The following is a 23,685-nucleotide window of genomic DNA, read 5'->3' as shown; positions in this document are numbered from 1 at the left end:
AACAGTCCAGGCCTACTATAACAAGAAGTGCATAGTGTGCTGACAAATCTCACACTATATATACTCTACGATACACTCTACAGTGAAAATACCCCAAAATAACAGTAATTAAACATAATCTAGCAGAACTTGAAATAATTATATTTTATAAGCATAACTCGGGATAATCATGAAAAATAACGAATATCTAAAAAATGGGAAATGGTATTACTTCAATGGTATACTTAACCCATTGCCGACGAGCAATCACACTGTGAGTTTACTTGTTTAATTGTTTTTACACATAGATGGCTACACTTATACTAAGTCACCAGTGAGCCAGTCTCGCCTGTTTACCCTTTTCTTTGTTTTACGAAAATATTTTACGTTATCTTATTTTGCTGTTACCAATGTTTATAACAGTATAGCAATTATAATGTCTAATATAAAAATAACACTATCGATATTCATAGCACTAGTAAAATAGACGTTTTTCCCGCCAATTCAAGGAAAGGTGAAATCAGGAAAGGTTTCCCGAGCTACTAATTGACTCCTTTGTGGCTAAGCACTAGCAGGGCCAACTATGTACAGAGACATTTCACAAAAAAAAAAAAAAAAAAAAAAATGAGCAAGGATATTCCCCATTTTTTATTCATTTTTCCCGTAATATATTAGGTGAAAATATTAAAATTATTTTCCTTCACCTCTACCTATATATATCTCTGATGTGTATATATATAACTAGACATTGTTATGTGTCCTTTAGTCTAGATTTGTCTTCGTTTTTATTGTACTTATTTTTATAAATATTATACTTACTTTATCATTTATATTTATATTCTACTTACTTTTATCAATTCTATTTATTTTATGCTTACTTTTATCATTTTTATTTATATTTTTTATTATTTTTTTCATATAATCATTTTCACTTGGTACATTCCATTATATATAAAGCAGCCTTTACTCAATATATCTATATAGTCTATCGATTTCATTTCCATTTTCTGTGAGTCGTTTCTCTTATTAAATAACTTTTACTAAACGTCTTAATTTTGTTTATTTACGTTATAACTTCACTGTTTCCTATGGCGTTGTGATTTTCTTATGTTGTCGTCTACGCGTTCATCATTTATTATCCTTGTGTCTTGGGTTTTATCCATAATCTACATTTCTCTTCCTTTATTTATTATTCTATCTCTTCGTACTTCTTGTTTTGTCTCTTTCATTCCTGGTTTTCTTTCTTTGTTTTCTCTCTCTCTTTCTTCTCCCTGTTTTCTTTTTCTTCTTCTCCCCGTTTGTTGTTTTTCTTTCATCCTTTCTTGTTCTTTTCAAGAAAAAAAAATGCATAAAAACAACAACAGCACTGTTAGGATTCCGTCACTTACCGACCGCTTGAAGGGAAAAAAACATAAGGAAAAAAAGACCACTTACCGGGAAAAAACGGCAATTTGAAGGGAAAAAAAGACAATTTACAGAGAAAAAACGACCATTTGAAGGAAAAAAAAAAAAACATATAAGGAAAAAAAGACAATTTACAGAGAAAAAAAAAACGACCTTTTGAAGGAGGAAAAACGACCACATGAAAGGAAAAGTATATGAAGGAAAAATAACAACCATTTGAAGGGAAAAAACACCTAGAGGGAAAAAAAACCTGTAAGAGACGACCACTTAAAGGAAAAAAATAACCTCTGCAAGAAGATAGAATAAAAACCACTTGACGGGAAAAAATTACTTCATACAGATACAAACTATTTAAAGGAAAAAAGGTCACATGAGAGGGAAAAATTATTAAAAAAAAAAAAAAAAATTTAAAAGAAAAAAAAAAAAAAACACTAGAAGGGAAGATAATAATTCTCTAAAAAATAGAAGAACTATTTACAGAAAAAAACAAAAACAACAACAGCCACTTGAAGGAGGAAAAGAATCAACAGAAAACTATTCCAAAGGAAATCCAAGCCCGGTCTCCCTGACTCACCGCCACGTACTGCCACCCCGACGAGACTCTGACCAGAAGCGCCTCTTCGTCGATCACAAAGGCCAGGGTTCCCACGGGAGACATGTCGCTCATCTGGGGACGAAGGAGGAGCAATCAGCGGCCGTCGACTTCGTTGGGTGTTTTGAGGGTACGTGCAGATATGGGGGCAGGGAATACGTGTATTTTAAGGGGTAAAAGGGTAAGTACACAGGGACATGAGTAAGCGCACGCACAGACACAAGCAGAAGAACACAAAAACACTCAGTCATATACATTCATTCTGGACCACAGGGACACATGCACATGCATACACACACACATGTACATCCACGTACGCTTTCACTCACTCACTCACTCACTCACACACGCACACGCACACGCACACGCACACGCGCGCACACACACACACACACACACACACACACACACACACATCACAAAACAGAAACTACTCAGAACCACCATTTCAATAATACCAGCTTAAATTCAAACAATACAATTCAATTAAAATAATAACAATAAAAAATAAACACATCTATTATTCCAGCTTAAATCTAAATAAGATAATTCAATTATAATTATAATCATAATAACAGATAAAACGCCAACAATCCCAGCTTAAATTTACATATCAATAATTCAGTTAAAACAATACTAATCATAAAATAAACACATTGACAATCCCAACTTGAACCCAAGTATCTATAACATATCTAAAAACCTAAATAATGCAACTCAATTACCACAACAAACAACAAAACTGAAAACACAAACAGAACTAGACAAACACAATGCAATAAACGAAATAACCAGAGAGAATAAGGAAAAAAAAAGCAGCAACACTCCCGCCGGACTTTTGTTTACCTTCAACAGAGACGCTTTGTCCGGGAAGGTGACGGCGCCGGGCACGATGGCCGAAGAGGGCGAAGGCTCTCCGCTGGCTGGGGGGCCTGGGGGTCCGGGGGGCCCTGGGGGTCCTTTTGGGGAGGGGGAGGGGGCAAAAGGGGGGGAGGGAGGGAGGAAGAAGAGAGAGGAGGAATGGGAATTAATTTTTTCGTAGGGATTTCGAATTTGGTGTTGTGAGGGTGTGGGTGTGTGATATTCGTGGGTGTTTGAGTGGGGTAGATAGAGAGAGAAAAAGGGGAAGGAAGAAAGAGAGAGAAAGAAGAGAAGAGAGAGAGAGAGAGAGAGAGAGAGAGAGAGAGAGAGAGAGAGAGAGAGAGAGAGAGAGAGAGAGAGAGAGAGAGAGAGAAGAGAGAGAGAACAAAGAATGGAGGGAAGAGAAAGAGAAAGAGAGAGAGCAAGGAATGGAGGAAAGAGAAAGAGAAAGAGAGAGAGAGCGAGAGGGAGAGATGGAGATAGAGATAGACAGATAGATAGATAGAGCGAGGGAGAGAGAGAGAAAAAAGAGAGAATACATGTGTCTGTAAGTAATCACCATGTATTAAGGATAATCATCTTTAAAAAAGTCTTTTACAAACAGTTTTAAACACTAGGATGTCATCCCTCTTAGATGTAGCATGCATTGGATATATCATTATTATTTAGTGTTATATCACTGATAATAAAGGTTATCTTATCAAAAGTGGATAAAGGTAAACACAACATAAGAATAAATAAACTCATATACATACATATAAATGTGTTAAAAAAAAAATATATATATATATATATTTATATATATGTGTGTGTGTGTGTGTGTGTGTGTGCGTGTGTGTATATAAATATATATATATATATACAAATATATAAATATATATAAATATATAAATATACAAATATATAAAAATATATAAATGTATAAACATATAAATATATGAATATATATAAATATATACGTATATATGTGTATATATGTGTATATATATGTATATATGTATATATATACATACATCTGTGCGTGTGTATGTATTATGTATATATGTAAATATATATATATATATATATATATTAGTCACTTATATATATGTGTATATGAATTTTAGTTACTCCGCGTACCTCAGCTCAACTAAAACCCCCAAAGTTCTTATGGCGTGTTAATCAAAAGCACCATGCACCATCAAGCACAAAAGAATTTCCTTCAATCAAGAACAGCCAAGCATATTCACTTCACCCAAGCAAAGCAGTGACTTAGAGCAAAAAGATAAATAATTATTTTAAAAAGTATTCTAGCTGGTTGTAACAATAGGAATGAAAGCTAATTATATATAAATATATTTCTAAAAATCAATGAAAAGTAAAGTTACTTTGGAAGGACTAATGAAAAATGAATAAAACATAGAAACAAACAAGATAAAATTACTTGAATAGATGAATAAATAAATATATAAATTCCGTGTTTCCATAATATATTACTAAAACAGCAAAGTACTAACATCCAAGCTTTTCCCGAATCACAAACGCAACTACCGTCTACAAAAGCGTGTGTAAATAAAGGCAAACCAACGGTCAAAAAAAAAACAAAAAAACTCTTGACTCTATTAACAAATTCATAAACAGATCAAAATTATACATTTGAATGACTAAAAGAAATAAAGTTGAATAATTATGAATGACGATAAATGATAAAAAACGAATAAAAAAAGATGAATAAATAATTATGAATGGCTAAATAAAAAAAAAAAAAAAAAAAAAAAAGATATTAAAGATAAGTAACTGTGACTAAATATTATAATACATAAATTTTAAAAAAACAATAAAAATTAATAAATAAAATATGAATAACTGAATAAACTATGAACAAGCAAACCAAAAAACAAAGACCAATAAACATAAACCAAAATAAAAAACAAGAGGAAACGAAGAGAGCGAAAGCTAAAACTGAGGACCCTGCGGTACACCACCTCTGTTACCAAGGTTTCCTGTGATCCTGCGCAGGCCTTCGATGCCTCCCAAGCTTTCTCCTGTTGTGTAGGATATTCAAGAAGCTATAGAGTCTCCGGGCGTGAGAGAGAACTGGTTAATTCCAGGCAAGAGAGATGGATTATTTTCCCCGTTTTGATTATAATTATGACTGGGAATCAAAGTTGAGGTTGATATGATCGCAACGTTAAGGTAAGCCATAGGGTGATTTTTTTTTCTCAGTCATACTTCTCTCTCAGAAACTCACGAAAACCCCATTCTTAGTCTTTAAGGAGAACAAAAATATGTTCTGTGTCCTTAGCAAGAACAAAAACCCTGTTCTTAGTCTTTAGTTTAGCAAGAAGCATGAGAACTGTACGTGGCTCTTGTGTCTATATTTATATCATTTCCATGACTATTGTTATTTTTATTAACCTCTTTCGTGGGGTTTTACTCCATTTTCTATTGACATTCTGTTATGACTGAAGGAATATGAGAAGTGTCTGAGATGATTTTACTAATTATTGCCAAAAGGTGTTTTTAACCGGCCATGCTAAATATGTTTATTTGTTCAAGTGTAGAAATAGCATTAAGTATCATTATGTAGAAAAGGTACTGGTACTGTGACCTTAAAAGAGAATGTTTGTTATTCTAAATCTCATCTCAAAACACACTTCACTTTGTTAGTAATATCAAAACAAAAGATTGTTATATTCAATACGTTTACAATAAACAACAGATCTTCAACGTTTTGTGAAGACCTTGACAGAAGTTACTCCAGAGATATTATTACAAGACGTTAAATACCAGACATCATTACAGCATGTGCTAACAAGACTTCATGGAACAAAACCTACAAAGAAAAGCTACGATAAGGTAGCATAACGGTACACAACGTGACCTTGACGTTAATTTACCACCAGACATCATTACAGTATATTCTAACAAGACTTTTTAGCACAAAATCTGACTACAAAAAGTTTCAAGAGATATCAATACGGAACAAAAAGTTGCGCTAGACGCCGAGACTCCTACGTACCTCTCTGGCCATACCCCGGGGGACCTCTTGGCCCAGACGCTCCGGGTGGGCCAGGGACGGTGTGTCCAGGAGGGCCAGGCGGGCCACGGGGACCCTCTGGGCCCTCGATGGGGTAGCCAGGCAACCCCGGTGGTCCCTAGAGGGGGGAGGGGGGAGAAAGGAAGGATGGAAGAAAATCACACAATTATTTCAAAGATACCATGATGGCACAAAATCAAAACCACACTTATATGAAATCACCTGGAAAAGAAAACGAAACCAATCTAGAGAGGGGAAAAAATCAAGGAAAATGTTGCCACCTTAAAAAGAAAGAAAAAATGTTCATTGTACAAATTATCCTGAGCACTGAAAACGAATCATAATCAAAGAAAAAGAGATAACATATAGAATAAAATGCCAAAAAGTAGAAATAAAGCGAGCCCATCCTCACCGGAGGTCCAGGCGGGCCGGGGGGGCCGGGCACTGGCACGTACATCTGGCCGCCGTCGGTCTCCCCCGGGCTCCTGGACGGGGGTCCTGGGGGGCCGGGGGGGCCGGGGGGACCTGGAGGGCCGGAGGGACCCGGGAGGCTGCCTCTCGAGGCGGTCTCGGCGACGTCGCTGCTGCTTGTGCCCTGCGGTAGGAGGAGGAGGTGAGAAGGTCGCGAGAGGTTGGGTTATGGACGTGTGTGTGTGTGTATGTATGTTTGTATGTATGTATATATATATGTATATATATATATGTATGTATATATATATATATACTGTATATTTACATATGTATATATATATTGTATATATATATTATGTATATATTATATATATCATATATAAATGTGTGTGTGTGTGTGTGTGTGTGTGTGTGTGTGTGTGTGTGTGTGTGTGTGTGTGTGTGTGTGTGTGTGTGTGTGTGTGTGTGTGCGTGCAGTTTATATATATATATATATATATATATATATATACATGTTAATATATATACATGTTAATATATATATATTAATATTATATTTTAATATATATATATACACATATATATGCAGTATACATATAAATATCAACAAACCCCAAAATAAGACAAACAGACACAAAAAAGGATCGAAATACTCTTCCCTACCCCTTTAAAAATCCTGCAAAACCCTTCCCCTTCAAAAATAAATAAATAATGATAATAATAAAAAAAAAAAAAAAAAATGTATAAAGCCAATTAAATCTCGCCCAAAGAGCAGAAGGCTTTCCGCGCCGTGACGTCACTCACCAAGATGCTATTGAGGAGTCCGCCGGAGGAGGGTCCGGGCGGGCCAGGCGGGCCGGGTGGCCCCACTTGGCCTCGGTCGCCCTTCTGGCCGAGGCCTGGCAGTCCGGGCGGGCCAGGGGGGCCAGGTCGTCCGGCGGCGCCCTGCAGGTAGCGTGGGCGGGGGAAGGGGCGTTAGAGGCGTGTCATGTCGTGATTCGGAAATGGTTAGGCTCGTGATATCGTGCTATCTTTCTTTTATTTAATTATTGCTTTCTTTTTATTATCGTGCTACTTGGTATTGCGATTGGATTAGATTAACTGAGAGTGAGGTTTTTGGAAAAATATAAATCAAGAAATCTTCATTCATGCTTATTATAGATATATATTTTTTTCTTCATTCTGTTTCATGCTTCATTCAACTATCTTGCTATTTGACATTTTCTGTTGATTAGATTGAACCCAGAGTGAGGTTTTTGAAAGTATAAATCAAAAAGGTTATAATGCATGCCTGTTTTTCTTTCATTCTGTTCCATGCTGCGTGTTATACTTAATATATAAAGTTGATACAGTGTTATATTTCAGCTATATTATACAGTGTTTAATTCATACCGATATATATTTTAAGAAGATGAAGAAGGATGTGTTTAACGATATATTCATGTTATTCATGCATCAAAACAGGAAGCAGAATTTTTGTTAGCATGCATAATTTGCATAATGAATATGCCTATCGTTAAAATTATGTGTCATTATCGTGATCTATTAAGTCTATGTTACCATGTGCTTTTGCTATTATCTACTCATTTGAGAGATCAGACTTATTATTATAATTATTATCAAAATTACTATTAATCTTCGTATCATTATTATAACCTATGTATATTGTTACGATAACAAACGTTCCGTATTAATTCAGTTATTTTATAATTTATGTACATCATAGTATCTGATCTTTACAAATCAAGCATATTTTGATACTACAGATCATGTACATAGTTGCAATAATAACGTCATGTAAATGAATGCTATCGATATTACGCAATTTTCCCTCAAAGTGCTCTTTTTTTTAGCTTAATGCATCTCATTATTTTTACTCTGATACCTATTTCTAGAAAGAAAAAAAAAAAAAACTGAGCACATATTAAGACTGTCAAATAAATATTATCTAAATACATTGTCATCAGTTAGCTGTTAAGTTGCAGTAAAAGATTAGCTTATGCCTAAAGGAGAAAAGTAGACACATTTATTAACTATATCGTATATACAGGGGAAAAAATCTCGAAAAATATTATCAATTAATGCTACACTTATTCAAATTATCAACATCATCTACGACGTATAAATAAAAACAAAACATGCATGATTATAAGTGGGGCAGAACATGAAAATATATATATATATACAAAATTATACAAAATTAGAAGAAATTTAATAAGTCTGTAGCCCTTTACTTACGATATCTGTTACGTTCTGGAGGCAGCGTAAGAAAAGTTTATTACATTATTATCTACGCAATCTATTTGTTATATAAAAGCTGTGCTCTACCGCGTGTGAGTAAAGCGAAACAAATACGCATTAGGTTTAATCATGAGACTGTTAATGTGGATATGAACATACTTGCAAATTAATGAACACAATTGTTATCTAAGCACACATTACGTGGACAGGTCGGCTTAACATCACTTTGTCAGTCACCGGGCCAGTTGAAGCAAACACCTGCGTCTAACTCAACTAACTAACTTAACCTATCAGGGTCATTAAAGCACGTTAGACTGTACTGCATTTCATAATGTATTTATTTACTATATATGCTTATGCCAATGTGTATTACTTTACGAAACGCTGAAAGGTGTACGGCGTTATGCAAGAATAAAATAATGTATACGTAAAGGTAACCTAGATTTCCCTCGTGTATGCATAGTGCTAGTGTCGTCAAAGGAAAATAGTAATCCCGAGAAAGTAGTTCTTGATTATGATTTTCATGAACCGGTTGGCTACCTAACTACTCAGCATAATAATAATAAGAAACCTGTTGTATTTAAATCATCAATTTTCTCAAAAAGAAAAAAAGAAAGAAGAAGAAGGGGTAACATATTCCTGACTTGTGTATAGCTCTTGTGAAGCTCCTGGTACAAAATCCGAAATCTGGCCCATTGTCTTATTTGTAAAGGAAAGTGGTGTTAAACTATCTACAGACCGAGTCACCAACGGACAAAAAACTAACGTACGCAATCACATTTTCTACAAAGGAAAATCACTACTGTCCACGCACTCTACGTACCAACATGTTTAATTAACAAATCAAACTCACTGCCCCGAATTACCCAGAAGAAACGCTCACGTGTACACTACCGACCACCTTTCTACTATACACAGAGAAGAATTTACACTACTACCACACACTCTACGTCTCGAATTACACCACTTTTCACACACACTCTAGTGGTCGGCTGGCTTAAATTGCGAGAGGCCCCGATCCATTGTGGATTCATATAAACGGGCATGCCTACACACAGAAAGAAATGGTGATATATCTGTTACTATAGATCCGCATATCTATCACATAGAGAACTAGATTAAGGCATATCTTTCAGATAAAGAGATAGATAAAGGCACATCTATCAGAGACATAGATAGGTACGAATATATTTCCCTGTTTATGCGCGTCCATATTACATGAAACGTTCCTCGGGCCTCTCGCAATTTTATCCCAAACCGGCCACTGGACTCCGTCGAAGCCCCAGTCAGGAATCCCCGCGAGGCGAGGACTCTCACTTACCGGCCATCCAGGAAGACCCAGGTCCCCTACAGCCCCTGGAGGCCCTTGGGGACCAGGTCGACCTCGCTTGCCCCGCCTACCACGATCGCCCTTTTCACCCTGCAAGACGTTACGGGCTGTGAGACCTGCACCGGCCACCGCAAGCGGCTGCAAAGCTTATTGGTTTAGAGGGGGAGAGTGAGGGGAAGAGGGGGAGGGAGAAGAAGGGAAGATAAACGATTTAGGAGAAGAGGGAAGAGGAGAAACGAGGAAGTAGGAAGTAGGACAGGAGGGAAGGGAAAGAAAGGAAAGGAAAGGGAGGTGGGAGGAAATGTCAAAACCACCAGAGGCTTCCCCTGATTAAGAGCCAGAAGAACGTGACCCAAACGTGCCAATTTCTCTCTGTTTTGAAGGATCGGTGAAAAAAGGAAAACCTAAGAATCATAATATAATTGCGAATTTATCCCTATTTTATTACGGATTTATTTATCCTAATCTCAATTTCATCGTTTCCATTTTTTTTTTTTTTTGAGTGTCGTTCTTCTGTCGATATAAAAAAAAAAAAATGAATCCAGCCCACAAAGAAGAATAACTAAAGATATGTAAAAAAAAAAAAAAAAAGGGGGGTTGTTTGCGCGACCTCCTTCCAGCTCCCTCGTTAGTGGCATTATGTAGCTGGTCGTCGAAGCTAGTGTCCTTCTTATCCGATTCGTTTTTCCTCCCGTATTTGAAGTACGGGTTGTCAAGGAGAAGATGACGTCTTTATCTAATAATCACGGTGGTCATGAATAAAAAAAAAAGAAGAAAAAAAGTGAAAGCTAAGTGGATGGTCGTAAATAACTAGTTCGAGAACCGTATTGGCTATTAAGAAGGGGGTGAATGGCCATGAATAATGGGTTGAATTATAATAATGGTCATTAGAGATGAGTTAAAACGACCCAGACTGGCCATAAAACGAGTTCTATTAGCATAGTGGCAATAAAAAAACGAGTTAAAGGACCTTAAAATCAACATTTAAAAACAATAACTACGACCAACACCTGTAAACTCATGTTGATTCAATACTCTTTGCTTTTGAACATCTTGGTTGACGGTCTAAATGGTTTTAAATAGATGTAAAATTATACATTCTCATGCACTTGTCCCCGTCGCGACTTCAGCAACCGAGCCCCGGAGAAGTTGGAGAAGCTGTACGTTGTGGGTCTGCCAGTTCGTTATGGAAGGACGTTAAAAGATGGGTGCTTGTTTAATTAACGTTAAAACAGTCCAGCTTCAGTCAGTAGGAAGTGTACTATAGTGTCTTTCAATCCTTAAAGATATGTGTGTGGGAATCATACTTATACCGTGGTCGTCGGGGAAATGAAATAAATTTGTCAGGAATCAAAGCTGGAATATAAACCTGTGGGATTTTTTTTTTTTTTTTTTTTTGGGGGGGGGGTGGGAGGGGTTGAACATGGAAATTATAGGTTTTTGCCAATATACCAATATTTAAAAATCATATACTACATCTATTTTTATATTGATTATAATATATATAGATATTTATAGTCATGAGATCTTAATTGAAGTTAGTAAAAAAAAATAACCCCGAAGTTTAAAATGACATGAAATCAGGAATTTTATCCAATTAATCCTGCAATCTTACACTCCCATTATAAGAAACCACCAATCAAATTAAAACAAATCAGCAAGCATTAATCTATACATCATTAATCATTAGAAAAAAACTTACAATATAAGAAGACGCAGTGCAAACACACGACTGCTCGACACCCCCCTCCGCCTCCCTTACCTTCACTACAGTAACATTGGTCCCGTCAGGTTGGATGAGCGTTGTGACAGGCCCCGAAGGCCCAGGAAGGCCAGGGGCGCCTCGGTCTCCCTTCTCTCCTCCAGGCCCTGAAGAGCCTCGCTCTCCCTTGGGGCCGGGGGTTCCTCTCTCGCCCTGGGGTCCCTTTGGGGCGAAGCGGGAAGGGAGAAAGGAAGGGGTTAGCGGGCCTGATCCACGTCGAGTGGTTTCGCAATCTCTCCATCTCTTTGAGGTTCTTAGCTTTCCATCTCTCTCTCTATCTATATATTTATCTATCTATCTATCCATCTATATATCTATCTATCTATCTATATATCTATCTATCCCTCTCTCTCTCTCTTTCTCTCCCCCCCCCCCTCTCTCTCCCTCTCTCTCTCTCTCTCTCTCTCTCTCTCTCTCTCTCTCTCTCTCTCTCTCTCTCTCTCTCTCTCTCTCTCTCTCTCTCTCCCTCCCTTCCTCCCTCCCTCCCTCCCTTCCTCCCTCCCTCTTTCTATCTCTCTCTCTCTCTCTCTCTCACACACACACACACACACACACACACACACACACACACACACACACACACACACCATCCCTCCCTCCCTTCCCTTTCCCCCTCTCCCTTCCCCTTTTTTCCCTCCCCCTCCCTCCCTCCCTCTCCTCCTCACCCCCCCCCCCCCAACCTACCCTCGCTCCCGGTAGTCCGTCGAGTCCCGGCCGCCCCGGGGGCCCTATGTCGCCCGGGGGTCCCATCAGGCCCTGGATGCCCTCGATGCCCTGGGGTCCCGGCAGCCCAGGGGGTCCCGGGGGCCCGCGGAAGCCCTTCAGCTGATCTGCAAGTGGGAGAAGGATTAGGTAAGGGGGGGAGGGGGACGGAGGAAGGAAGGAAAAAGGAAGAAGGAGGAAGGGGGGAGGAGGAAGGAGAAAGCAGGAAGGAAGAAGGGGGAAGGAAGAAGGGGGAAGGGGCAGGAGGGGAAGGAGGAAAGAGGAAGGAGGAGGGGGAAGGAGGAAGGGGGAGGAGGAGTGAGGAAGAAGGAGGGGGAAGGGGTTGGAGGGGAAGGGAAAGGAGGAAGGGGTGAAGGAGAGAAAGAGGAGAGAGAGAGAATATAGTGGAAAAAAAGGGTAAGAAAGGGGGAAGTAAGGAGGAGGGGGGAAGTAAGGAGGAGGGGTGAAATAAGGAGGAATGGGAGGGAGAAGAAACGGAGGAGATGAGAAGATGAGAAAAATGGAAGAGAGACTTGAGGAGAGACAGGAGGAAGGAAGAGATTGGAGAAAAAGGGGATGAACAGATGAGAAAAGGTGAGAGAGAGATAGGGAGAGAAGGGTGAAAAGAAAGAAAAGGAAGAGAGACAGAGCGTAAGAAAGAGAGAGAGAGAGAGAGAGAGAGAGAGAGAGAGAGAGAGTAAGAAAGAAAGAAAGACAAAGGAGGGAGACAGAGCATGAGAAATAAATGAGCATGAGAAATAAAAGGGAAAGCGAGAGACAAGGGAGGGAGACAGAGAGTGAGGAAGGTTCACACCCGCCACTTTATGAAGCCGCAACAGGCATCGTACACAACACACCCACTACACACGTCAAGCTCAAAGCTCATACCGGGTAAAATATAAGCAAAAGAGAAAAAAAAAAACGACATCAACAATTTCAAATCTATATAAAAATAACAGAGAAAGCAAAGTGAAAAAATGATTTGATCTAAAGCTTCAGACAAGCAAATACAGCCATTCAAATTAAGACCTGTCTATAATATTGTTATTATTATTATCTTTTTAAATATTATTTAAGGGTTTATTTATTGTTTTGAGTGAGTGAACTTTTAAGACGAATATTTTTAAAAAGATAAATTAAAAAATATATAGTGTTTTTTTTTTTGTTTTTTTTTAGAATCCTTACAAATGAGATATTCTTCTTTGGTGTTAAAATCTCTTACTTTTTTTATAAGCATTCTCAAAATAAAACAACACTAATCATTAACCTTCATCATTTTAATTCCTACAATCTTTAAGCATTATCACTTCCACCTATGAGTGAGACAAAGCATAAGAAAAAAGACTTACTAGGGTAGAAAGGTTTGTATTCCAGACCTCCCGATCCCTCAAGGTAGACATCTTCATCATCGCTGACTGAAATGTTCACGTGCAAAAGGGAAATGTAGAGAGAAAAACAAAAACAACAACAGACAACAACACATCAAGCTTTTACGTAATTGGAGTCATTCCGTTTCATGTCCGTTTAGGAGAGGGGGGAGTGAGGGAGAGGGGGACGTGAGGGAGAGGGGGAGAGGGGGAAAGGGAAGCAAAGAAGATAGAAGTGAGGGAGAGGGAGAGGGGGAAAGGGAAGCAAAGAAGAGAGAAGTGAGGGAGAGGGAGAGGGGGAAAGGGAAGCAGAGAGGAGAGTGAGAGAAGGAGAGGGAGAAGGACAGGGAGTGAGGGAAAGTGGGAGAGGAAGAGGGAGAAAGAGAAGCAGAGAAAAGAGAAGTGAGAGGGAGAGGGAGAGTGGAAGAGAGACAAGCAGAAAGGGGGAGAGAGAGAGAGGGACAGAGAACAGGGAAAGAAAAAAAGATAAGAGGGAGAGGGAGATGGAGAGATAGAAGAAAAGTGAAAAAAGAGAAGTGAGAGAGGGAGAGGGACAAGGTACAGGGAGAGAAAAAAGAGAAAGAGAAGAAAGTGACGCAGAAGGAGAGGAGAAGACAAGTGTGAGAGGGAGAAAGAGAAGGGTAGAAAAGGAGAAGAGAGGAGAAGTGAGAGAGGAAGAGGGAGAACGAGACGAGAAGAGAAAGACAAAGACAAAGAGAGAGAAGAGAAACAGAGAAAAGAAATGAGACAGAGGACGAGAAAAAGGGAAAGAAAAAGCAGCGTCAATAAAAAAAAAGCCTTTAATTGGTCCGCCGATGTAGTTGCCTCTACCATGCTGGCGTCACCATGAATCAGCCTGACATGTTGGACTTATGCTGATCTCTTGCAACCTCTCTTCAACATTGCAACATTTCAACAGCACTTCAGAACAATATCATCCATCTGCGTGCAATTTACCGCTTGCTAAGAATTGTCTCTCATTCATAATGCATCAATAACAGTCAAAAATTATATTGAGAAGAGTGTGTGATGTCAATTATCATAAACAAGTGGGATTACCTGTCATATATTTGACTTACATCCTAAACTGCGTCATCAATATTTAAAAAAAGTATATTGTCTTTGGATTTCCTACACTATTAAGAAAACAAAAATATATATATCTTCAAAAGTTATCAGTAACTGAGACATTAACATTAAGAAACCTTGTATCTTCTAAGTTTAATCTTTAATGAGTATTAGTAATGTTAATGAAAAATAACATGGAAAGTGTTAGGTAGCTGAGCAGAATTTAATAGTGTTAATTTTACTAATGTTGGTAAATTGATATCATTGTTAGTGCTTTCAAAACGTCAGTAACTAGTTATTGCTGATTAACTATTGGCTGAAACTATTGCTTTCTGAAGTAGTTATTTTCCCTAAAAGTGACCCTTCTATCTTTAACAGATATAGCTGCTATAGTCAGTAAAGTTAGTGGGAAATAGCAGCTCATATACTGTAAAAAAAAAAAAAAAATATATATATATATATATATATATATATATATATATATATATATGTGTGTGTGTGTGTGCATATATATATATATATATATATATATATATATATATATATATATATATATATATACATATTATATACATACATATAAACACACATATATACACATATATGCATATATCTCTATATATATATACACATATATATACATATATCATATATATACATGTGTATATATAATACATATAGAACATTATACATATATGAATATATATAAATATATGCATATATACATATTTATATATATATATATATACTCATTCATACATATATATACATATATATGATGCAGTACCCCCTTTGATCCTATAGAACTAAGACAATAACCTAGACATTTCCTAAATAAAAAGCAGTCGATCTCTACAAGACCTCGGGCTACACACCGGCTACCTCTACCACGCTATGTAAAATTGGGTATGTCACTAGCTACTTGTACTGCACCCAAACAATGCACAGTAAAGTTCGCCCAGACCAGGTTTTTTCTAACCACTTGGCACAGCATAGACAATAGGCAGCGTAACACGACATCTACGAACAGTAAAAGCACTCGATTGGCCAGTCATAGCGAAAGGAATGAAAAAAAGACCCAATAATGAACACAACAGGAACACTTGGCGATGACTTAGGCCTACGGGATGACAAACCTGCGCTCCAGGGCATACCAGGGGCGTCCCAAACGTTGATACCAGAGCCAAGCGTGACTCCAACGCCTCCGTGCTTGCTTTCCAGAGTCTCCAGCACCTAAAGGGTTAAAGGGGGAGTTTGAAAGCAAAAAAGAAATGGCATTCAGTTGTAAAAGGGTGAGATAGTTGTATGTATGGGCACACGAATGCGAGAAATGTTTACATAGTTTGGGTTGAATTTGGTTTTGCAACTGAATGGGATGTTGATGTGTGTTTTTCATTTATTGTGAAGGTTTGGAGACAGCGTTGCAGATTTGTGAATTGTTAGACGGTGGGCTAGAAAATATACTCGTAATACCTACTTGCAAAGGAGGTTGTAATATATATAATTAAATATATATATGTATGTATTCTTGGTTATTCTCCAGACAGGTGCATTGACTAACTTTATATAAGAATAATGTTTAAAGACACTTATACTCTTGCTTATACTAGAGAAAATAGTTTATATAAGAATTCACATAAATACAGATACCTGCTATAACACAACATAGTGTTGAAACTGACCTGTTCGACAATAGCCTTATGGTCTTCCTGCGTCAGCCCTCCTGGTCTGCCTGGGGGACCCGGTGACCCGACACCTGTTTCACCTCGTTCACCTGGCGGGGGGGGGGGGGGGGGGGGAGAACAAATAGAGGGTGATAATAATAGGAGATAGTAATGGCGTTTGGTGAATGGTAATTAGTGATGATAATTAGAGTACATCTAGGGTGTGACGATATTGACACGAAGAGGAATGGTCTTTGGTGATTGATAATTAGTGACGGTAATAGGTGAATAAGAATTGGTAATGGATGATAGAAAATTATGAATGGATGAGCTGATAATGAAAGACTGAATGCCGTTCAAACAAAACCCTGTAGTTAAGCCTTAAAAAAAAAGAAGACAAACACTGACCTTTATCGCCCTTGTCGCCAGGAACCCCGATGAAGCCTGGAGGACCCGGGGCGCCGTTCATACCGGGAGATCCTGGTTCGCCCTTAGGTCCTGCCGGGCCGCTCCTTCCCGCCTCGCCCTGGAAGAGGAGGGTCGGGACACGTCTCAAAGCATTCTCAAGGAAAGAGGGAAGCTTCAAAGACAGAAGGTCTTAGAGAAAGGAAGGGCGTCTCTAAGAAATCTCAAAGAAAGAAGGATCGTATCAAAGAAAACTCACAGAAATCTCAAAGAAGGACACGAGAAACTTCAAAGGGAGTCTACATTCGTGTTCGGTGTGTGGTTACGGGAAATCGGGAGAGAATTAAAAGAGTTCCGTTGTTAAAAAAAAAAAAAAGTGTTTATGTGGATTTGTAAATCTGTGATTCTGTTTATGTGTAAATTTGTTTGTGTTTTGTGAGTGTGTGTTTTAAGTTTGGTAAAATGTGTTAATGTGTTCCTTAATGTTTTAAGATGGGGCTATATCGTGGGGCTATACAATATGCAAATGTGTAGATGTGTAAGTATGTAAATGTATCAATGTGTAAATGTGCAAGCTTGTTAATATGTAAATATGTTAATGTGTAAATGTGTATGTAAACGTATTTATGTGTAAACGTGTTAATGTGTAAATGTATTAATGTGCTAATGTGATAATGTTTAAATGTGTAAATGTATCAATGTGTATGTCAGTGCGTAAATGTGCAAACGCGTTAATGCGCAGTGTCCTAAGTGTGGCCACGTAACTGCGCCAAGCGTCCGAGCGCGACCCGCCCCCCGCCGCCCCAGGCCCCGTCACTCACCGTGTCCCCCTTGTCGCCTCGCAGGCCGGGCTCGCCTCTGTCCCCCTTGGCTCCGGGGTACCCTCGAGTGCCACGCATGCCAGGTGCCCCCGGGGACCCTTTCTCGCCCGGAGCGCCAGGAGTGCCAGGTCTCGCCGGTGCCATGGCCAGGCCGCTGTCCACCTGTAGAGGGGAAGGGGGGGAGGGGGGTTAGATAGTCCTCAGAAGTAAAGACGTGTTGACCGCATCGTGGGATCTTCGTTCAATTTGTATTTTCGCGGAAATGAACAAGAACGTAAAGAATTTTTTTTTTTTTATCCTGCTAAATGTTTTATAAATTTCTCAAAGACAAAAAATCTTACTTACTAGAGGGAAAACAATATTACATAAGTTATGTTTTTATTTTATTTTTTTTAAGGTATGCAGAACTGAATCTCCTAACGACATCACAAACACTATAAGATAAGACAAAGACCACAGACATAAATCATTGTCATTGAATAATTGAACAGAAAACCATAGTAACAGTTCCCTGCACGAGAATACAGTATACAACAATGACCTATACATTATACATTATACACTTAACACTGCGTTACCTTAAACATCGTACGGGGTGTCCAGAGGGGCTGCATGAAAATACATTTATTTTTTACATTTCAAAAACCCTTAATTTATTTACAAGTGGAGAAGTAATATTAATAAGAAGAATTAATTGCTAAACATGATGTCATTATCTTTTGATAACTGTGTTACTAAATTAATGAATGATATATAAACAGGTTTTATTTTTCTTTAATATTCAGTGTGAAATCATTATTTTGGCAAATAACGCCTAATTCTAAAAAAGTAATTATTAATTTTCAATTTTACATACATATATATATATATATTTTTTTTTTTTTTGCTAGAGGAATAAAGCTAACAAGTGAAAAATAAACTAGTGAAATTGTAAAATGAAATACTTTATATAAATGAATATTAAAAAGTATATTATCCAATCCGTAGTGAAGAAGAAAGAGATGGAAAAGAAAAAGGGGAAATAATCACGAAGAAGGACAGAAGAAAAGGACGAAGAAGAAAGAGGAGAAGAGAGAGAGAAAACAGAAGGAATAAGGAAAGAGAAAAAGAAGGAGAATAAATAGAAGTCACGAAGAAATACGAGGACGAAGAGAAAAACATGGAAGAAAAAGAAGAAGGAAGTACACAAGAGGAAGATAAAAATAATAATAATAAGAAGAATAAAAGTACCAAGAAAAAAAGAAAGAAAATTATATGAAAAGAAGAAGAAAACCAAATAAATAAATAAATAAACATAAAGCCAAACGGACAAAATAATCTTGAAAAAGGTATGTCACACACAAAATAATAAAGAAAGAAAGAAAGAAATATAAAGTAAATTGATAGATAAAGAAAGAAAGAAAGAAAGAAAATATAAAATAAGTGAATAGATAAATTAAATAAAAGAAAAACTAAGAAAGAAAGAGAAAACAATAAAGTAAATAAAAAGTGAAAAAGATAAAAAAAAAAAAAAAAAATGGCCTTACGTCATATCTGGAGTTCCCCCAGCCCGGCTTCCCGGGGGGTCCCTGGGGGCCTCTCTCGCCGGGCATCCCAGGGGCGCCGTCCATGCCCGACTCGCCCTTCGCGCCCTGCTGGCCCTCGGGTCCTGCGGGGGGGGGGGGGGGGTATAGTAATAATAACAATAACAAAAAAACAATAATAACAAAAACAATAACAGCAACAATAGCAGACCGAGTCCTCACCTGGATTGCCTCTCTCGCCGCGGTCGCCCTTCTCGCCCCTGCCTCCGATGGGGCCCCTCTCCCCCGGGGGCCCAGGGCGGCCGGAGGTGCCAGGGATCCCGGGCATCCCGTCCCTGCCCGCCTTGCCGTCCTCGCCGGGGGGGCCGCGCGGGATCTGGGGGGGGGGGGGGGGGGAGAGTGATTTTGGAACGTGTAATATGCTTGTGATTTTGAGCTTGGGGTAAGTTGGTGATTATGAACGTGTGATAAACTAGGATATTTGACACGTGATCAGCTAGTGATTTTGAACTTGTGGTAAGTTTTGCAAGTTTGAGTAAGCAGTAGGTTTGTGATTTTGAACAAGTAATAAGGTTTTTGATTTAGAACTCGTGATCAGCTTGTAATCTTGAACGCGTGGTAAATTTGGACCTCTGAGCCCGTGATAAATTTTAGACAGGGAACAAACGCAATTATGAATACGTAAGTTATTTATTTTGTAATAAGTAATGAGTTTGGAATTCTGAACACGTGATAAACTTTGAATTCTCATCACATAGTAAGTAAATCTTGAACATTTAGTCTTGGGTAATCCAATGTTTAAAAGATGGTGATGAACGCGCGATTATCTCTGCTAACTGGAATTTTGAACTGGTATCATAACCGTAATTAAAGCTTAATTACCTGTGATGATTGACACTTTGAATATGTAAAGTTTATAATCTGTGATGATTCGAGTTTTGAATGTTGCTGGTAAGACAAAGTTGATCTGTATTCATTTGGATTTTTATTAGAATTTTTACAAATGCCTCTGCTATAATATATGGAGATTAGATTTTCGAACACTTAACATTAATGATAAGAAATCTGGAGATTATTAAAATAATGTTAAACTTACAACCGATATGGAAAGAAAATGAAAAAAATCTATTAGACTCCATATATAGAAGGTACGAATGAGAATGAATATCTTCACAATTCAAGGAATGTACTTTATCGGTTTCGAATATATCTTCGTCAACGATTTCTGAGCGAATATATACTCGAAACCGCTCAAATACATGTCTTGGAGTGTGAAGATATTCATTCTCATTCATACCTTTGATTTGCCAACATGAATACGCTTCAGTCCGTGATATTCCAGATTGGTTTGAATCTCATAGGTTTTCTTAATCTCTGAGTAGGCTACGATAATCTATGATAATTTGAATTGTGATTGGAATTCTGATTATAATTAAGCGGTGTTGATCTAAAATGATTAGATATCTGGTCATTATTATGATAATCTTAAATCCTGAAGAATATTTATGGGTGAGTGATTTGTTAGAAAATGAGTCAGGTGAAGATTCATTAATGTGATTGAATCTCCTTGGAAGAGAATAGCAATACTATATTCACTGAAAAAAAAAAAAAAATATGATGAAAAAAAGAAAAATCAATATTCTCCTTGATAAATTTCGAAAATCTTAAAGAAAACGGTTTCAAAAAAGTTCTATATGTACTTGAAAAAAAAAAAAAAATTGAAAAAAAAGTGAACTATGGTCCTTCAGGAGGTACTTGAAGAATGAAGGCAAAAGCAGAAAACAAAACAAAAAAAAAATGATATCAAATTGGTGACTTTATCTCTTGGTGTAGATGGTGAAATTGATGATGAGGAGGACGATGATAATTATCATGATAAGGATAAGGATAACGACAACGATAACGATCAAAATTATAAAAATAATGACTTTTTCAACGAAGAAGAAGGAAAATACCTGCGCTAGGATCGAGGCCACTAACGACGTCTCATTGCACGTGCACTGTCCGGGCGGCGCGGGCGGCGCTCGCCGACTCCCGCTGAAGTCCATCTCGGGCTGCCCGGGGCGGCGGCGAGTGGGCGGCGGCGAGTGGGCGGCGGGCGGGTGGGCGGGGATGGGGGGCGGAGGGCGGGGGGAGCGGGGACGGGTGGAGGTGGGTTGGTAGAGATGGGCAGTGGGCAGGCGGGTGGGTGGGTAGTTATGGGTGTCGAGTGGGCAGGTGGGCGGGGATGGGCGTTTCGGTGGTGGTCGGCGGGTGGGCGGGAACGGGTGGCGGTGGAAGGAGGGGAGAGAAACGAAGCATTAACATGATATGATTAATATTGATATGATGGGAGAGAACGAAGCATTAATAATTAAAATGTAGTATTAATGAACTTATATAATGCTGCCTTTATTCAGTATGGAGATTTTCGAGACAAAATCAGAGGATTACATTTAACATTTTATAAAAGAAATTTGTCGTCTGTACACATTATGAGCACTTACCTAAACTCACACAGACGTACACATTTACTCACTCACTAACACGTACACTCATACACACACACATACAGATGACAAACAAAATACAAACATACAGTAAATCCCTCACTCACACACTCACTTCCTCCCTCCCTCCCTCACTCCCTCACTCACTCACTTAATCACTCACTCCCTCCCTCCCTCTCACTCATCTATACTGCCTCACTTATTTCCTCACTCCCTTCCTTCTTCGTTGCCTCCTTCACTCATCCATTCACTCAATCCCTCCCTCTCTCCTTCACTCATCAATGATTACTCCCTCCTTTACTCCCTTCCACCCTTTCCTTTGCTCACTCATTCGCTCCCTCCCTCCCCCCCCTCCCTCGCCCCTTCCCCCCCTCCACTCACGATGAAATCCTCTCCCGCTCCGGAGCCGAAATCCGGCATATTCAGGCCCGGGTTCATGTACGCCGTTGCGCCAGGCGGGCCAGGTGGGCCGGGTGGGCCGGGTGGGCCGGGTGGGCCAGCTACACTCTCGCCTGGAGGGCCCTGGGGTGCGTAGAAGGTCCGTGAATTTTTATTGTCATTAATGGAAAAGTAAAGTGAGAGAGAGTGCGCGGTTTGGTGATTCATATTATTTTGTAATAAGATGACTGTGAACGTATAACATGACATTATATGATATAACATGATATAATGTAATGTAATATGATATGATATAATACTATGATAATGATAGGATAAATATCAAATAGTTTTTTTCTAATAAGATGTGGACGTAAAACAACTTATAATGTTAAAATCAAAGACAATTAATTACAGGAACATATTAGTATATCTTCGTAAAAGGTGAAAACACTTTTTTTTTCTGACAGAGAACAAAGACGAAGATATGTCATATGTAAAGTAAAACAAAAATAAATGTTACGAAATAGAGAATTCTTGATGCGTTTGATAACTGGAAAAAAATACACAATTCCTATGAAAATTTACCTGCGACTTCTCGACACTTACCTTTCTGTTCAGTGAAACAAATCCAGGTTGTGTTATTAGTGTATTTTATGAAACTTAACAACGCACAGGAAATATAACTGTTAGTGGTGGTTAGTACTGGCGTAGGAGGTCTGTACATTTCTGACGCATGTGTGTCTGTCTTTCTCTGTACATAGACCATAAGTGTTTTTTTTTTTTGTGTATGTTTTTTTGTTGTTTTTTTCATAGAATCTTACGATGTATAAAGGTTTCGATGTTTTTTCTTACATTTCTAATCGGGGGGGTGGGGGTGTGTGAGGATTTTCACCTGTATTTATGAATCTCCTTTTTTTTATTATTATTATCATTATTGAGTGTCCTCCTTTCTTGTGACAATACCTAGGTCTTCAATATATTTATGTAGCATTTTTCGCTATCTGCCTTCCACATCAATGGAATAATTGGGTTTCCCTTGCAACCTCATTAGCTCGGATGGCAATTACGCTAAAGGCACGGTTATAATCAACGATAATTACCCAAAAGAACAGGTACATCCATTAATACCTTTTGATCATTAGCTGTCTCTCATTACATAGCCTAATTATTACATTCAGAGTGAATACTGTAAGTCACTAACAATATCCACGAGATATGGCAACCTTTCAAACTTCAGTGAACAATAAAGTGAAAATAAAATTAAAATTAAATCAAAATAATAATGATCCTAAAATCATGCAAACCTCTCAAACTTCAATTAACAATTCCTAAATGAAATAAAAATAATAATGATACCAATCCATTCTAAAATCTCGAGGACTCGTTCACAGTAATACATTCTAGAAGAGAGATTCCATCAGTATACATACTTTACCGTGTAGAGTGTAGTTGTGTTTTATCCTGAATGACACGTACGGTTGGGGGAGAGGGGGGGGGGGGTGTACGTGAATGTTAATTAAGGACAATGTTAGCGTTGTCCGTGAGTTGTACAGGGGATGCTTACCTACGTTTGTTTGGGTGGTGTACGAGATGGAAAGAAAGAGAGAGGAAGAAGGGGAGAAAGAGAGGGAAAGAGATAGAGGAAGAAGGAGAGAAAGAGAGAGAG

General features: G+C 38.3%; 1 protein-coding gene across 5 annotated transcripts in view; it reads right to left on the bottom strand.

The window, feature by feature from the left end:
* LOC125026331 (collagen alpha-1(I) chain-like) overlaps positions 1-23,685 on the bottom strand; it is a 146,246-nt gene that overhangs the window by 8,701 nt on the left and 113,860 nt on the right. Inside the window, exons 5-22 of one of the 5 annotated variants that reach the window (XM_047614694.1) lie at positions 22,020-22,160; positions 21,105-21,203; positions 19,372-19,525; positions 19,153-19,274; positions 17,627-17,788; positions 16,809-16,926; positions 16,419-16,510; positions 15,873-15,969; positions 13,651-13,716; positions 12,284-12,429; positions 11,600-11,761; positions 9,829-9,927; positions 7,071-7,211; positions 6,268-6,450; positions 5,838-5,973; positions 4,801-4,860; positions 2,822-2,934; positions 1,958-2,050 (exon numbers count right to left, since the gene is read on the bottom strand). In XM_047614694.1, coding sequence (XP_047470650.1) covers positions 1,958-2,050; positions 2,822-2,934; positions 4,801-4,860; positions 5,838-5,973; positions 6,268-6,450; positions 7,071-7,211; positions 9,829-9,927; positions 11,600-11,761; positions 12,284-12,429; positions 13,651-13,716; positions 15,873-15,969; positions 16,419-16,510; positions 16,809-16,926; positions 17,627-17,788; positions 19,153-19,274; positions 19,372-19,525; positions 21,105-21,203; positions 22,020-22,160 — 2,184 coding nt within the window. The remainder of the gene's footprint in view (positions 1-1,957; positions 2,051-2,821; positions 2,935-4,800; positions 4,861-5,837; positions 5,974-6,267; positions 6,451-7,070; positions 7,212-9,828; positions 9,928-11,599; positions 11,762-12,283; positions 12,430-13,650; positions 13,717-15,872; positions 15,970-16,418; positions 16,511-16,808; positions 16,927-17,626; positions 17,789-19,152; positions 19,275-19,371; positions 19,526-21,104; positions 21,204-22,019; positions 22,161-23,685) is intronic. The other 4 variants (XM_047614695.1, XM_047614696.1, XM_047614698.1 and 1 more) reach the window with 4 other exon arrangements.

The sequence above is a fragment of the Penaeus chinensis genome, chromosome 6 (assembly GCF_019202785.1).
Source record: "Penaeus chinensis breed Huanghai No. 1 chromosome 6, ASM1920278v2, whole genome shotgun sequence".
NCBI classification, from domain to species: domain Eukaryota; kingdom Metazoa; phylum Arthropoda; class Malacostraca; order Decapoda; family Penaeidae; genus Penaeus; species Penaeus chinensis.
This window is presented reverse-complemented; position numbering and strand designations above follow the sequence as displayed.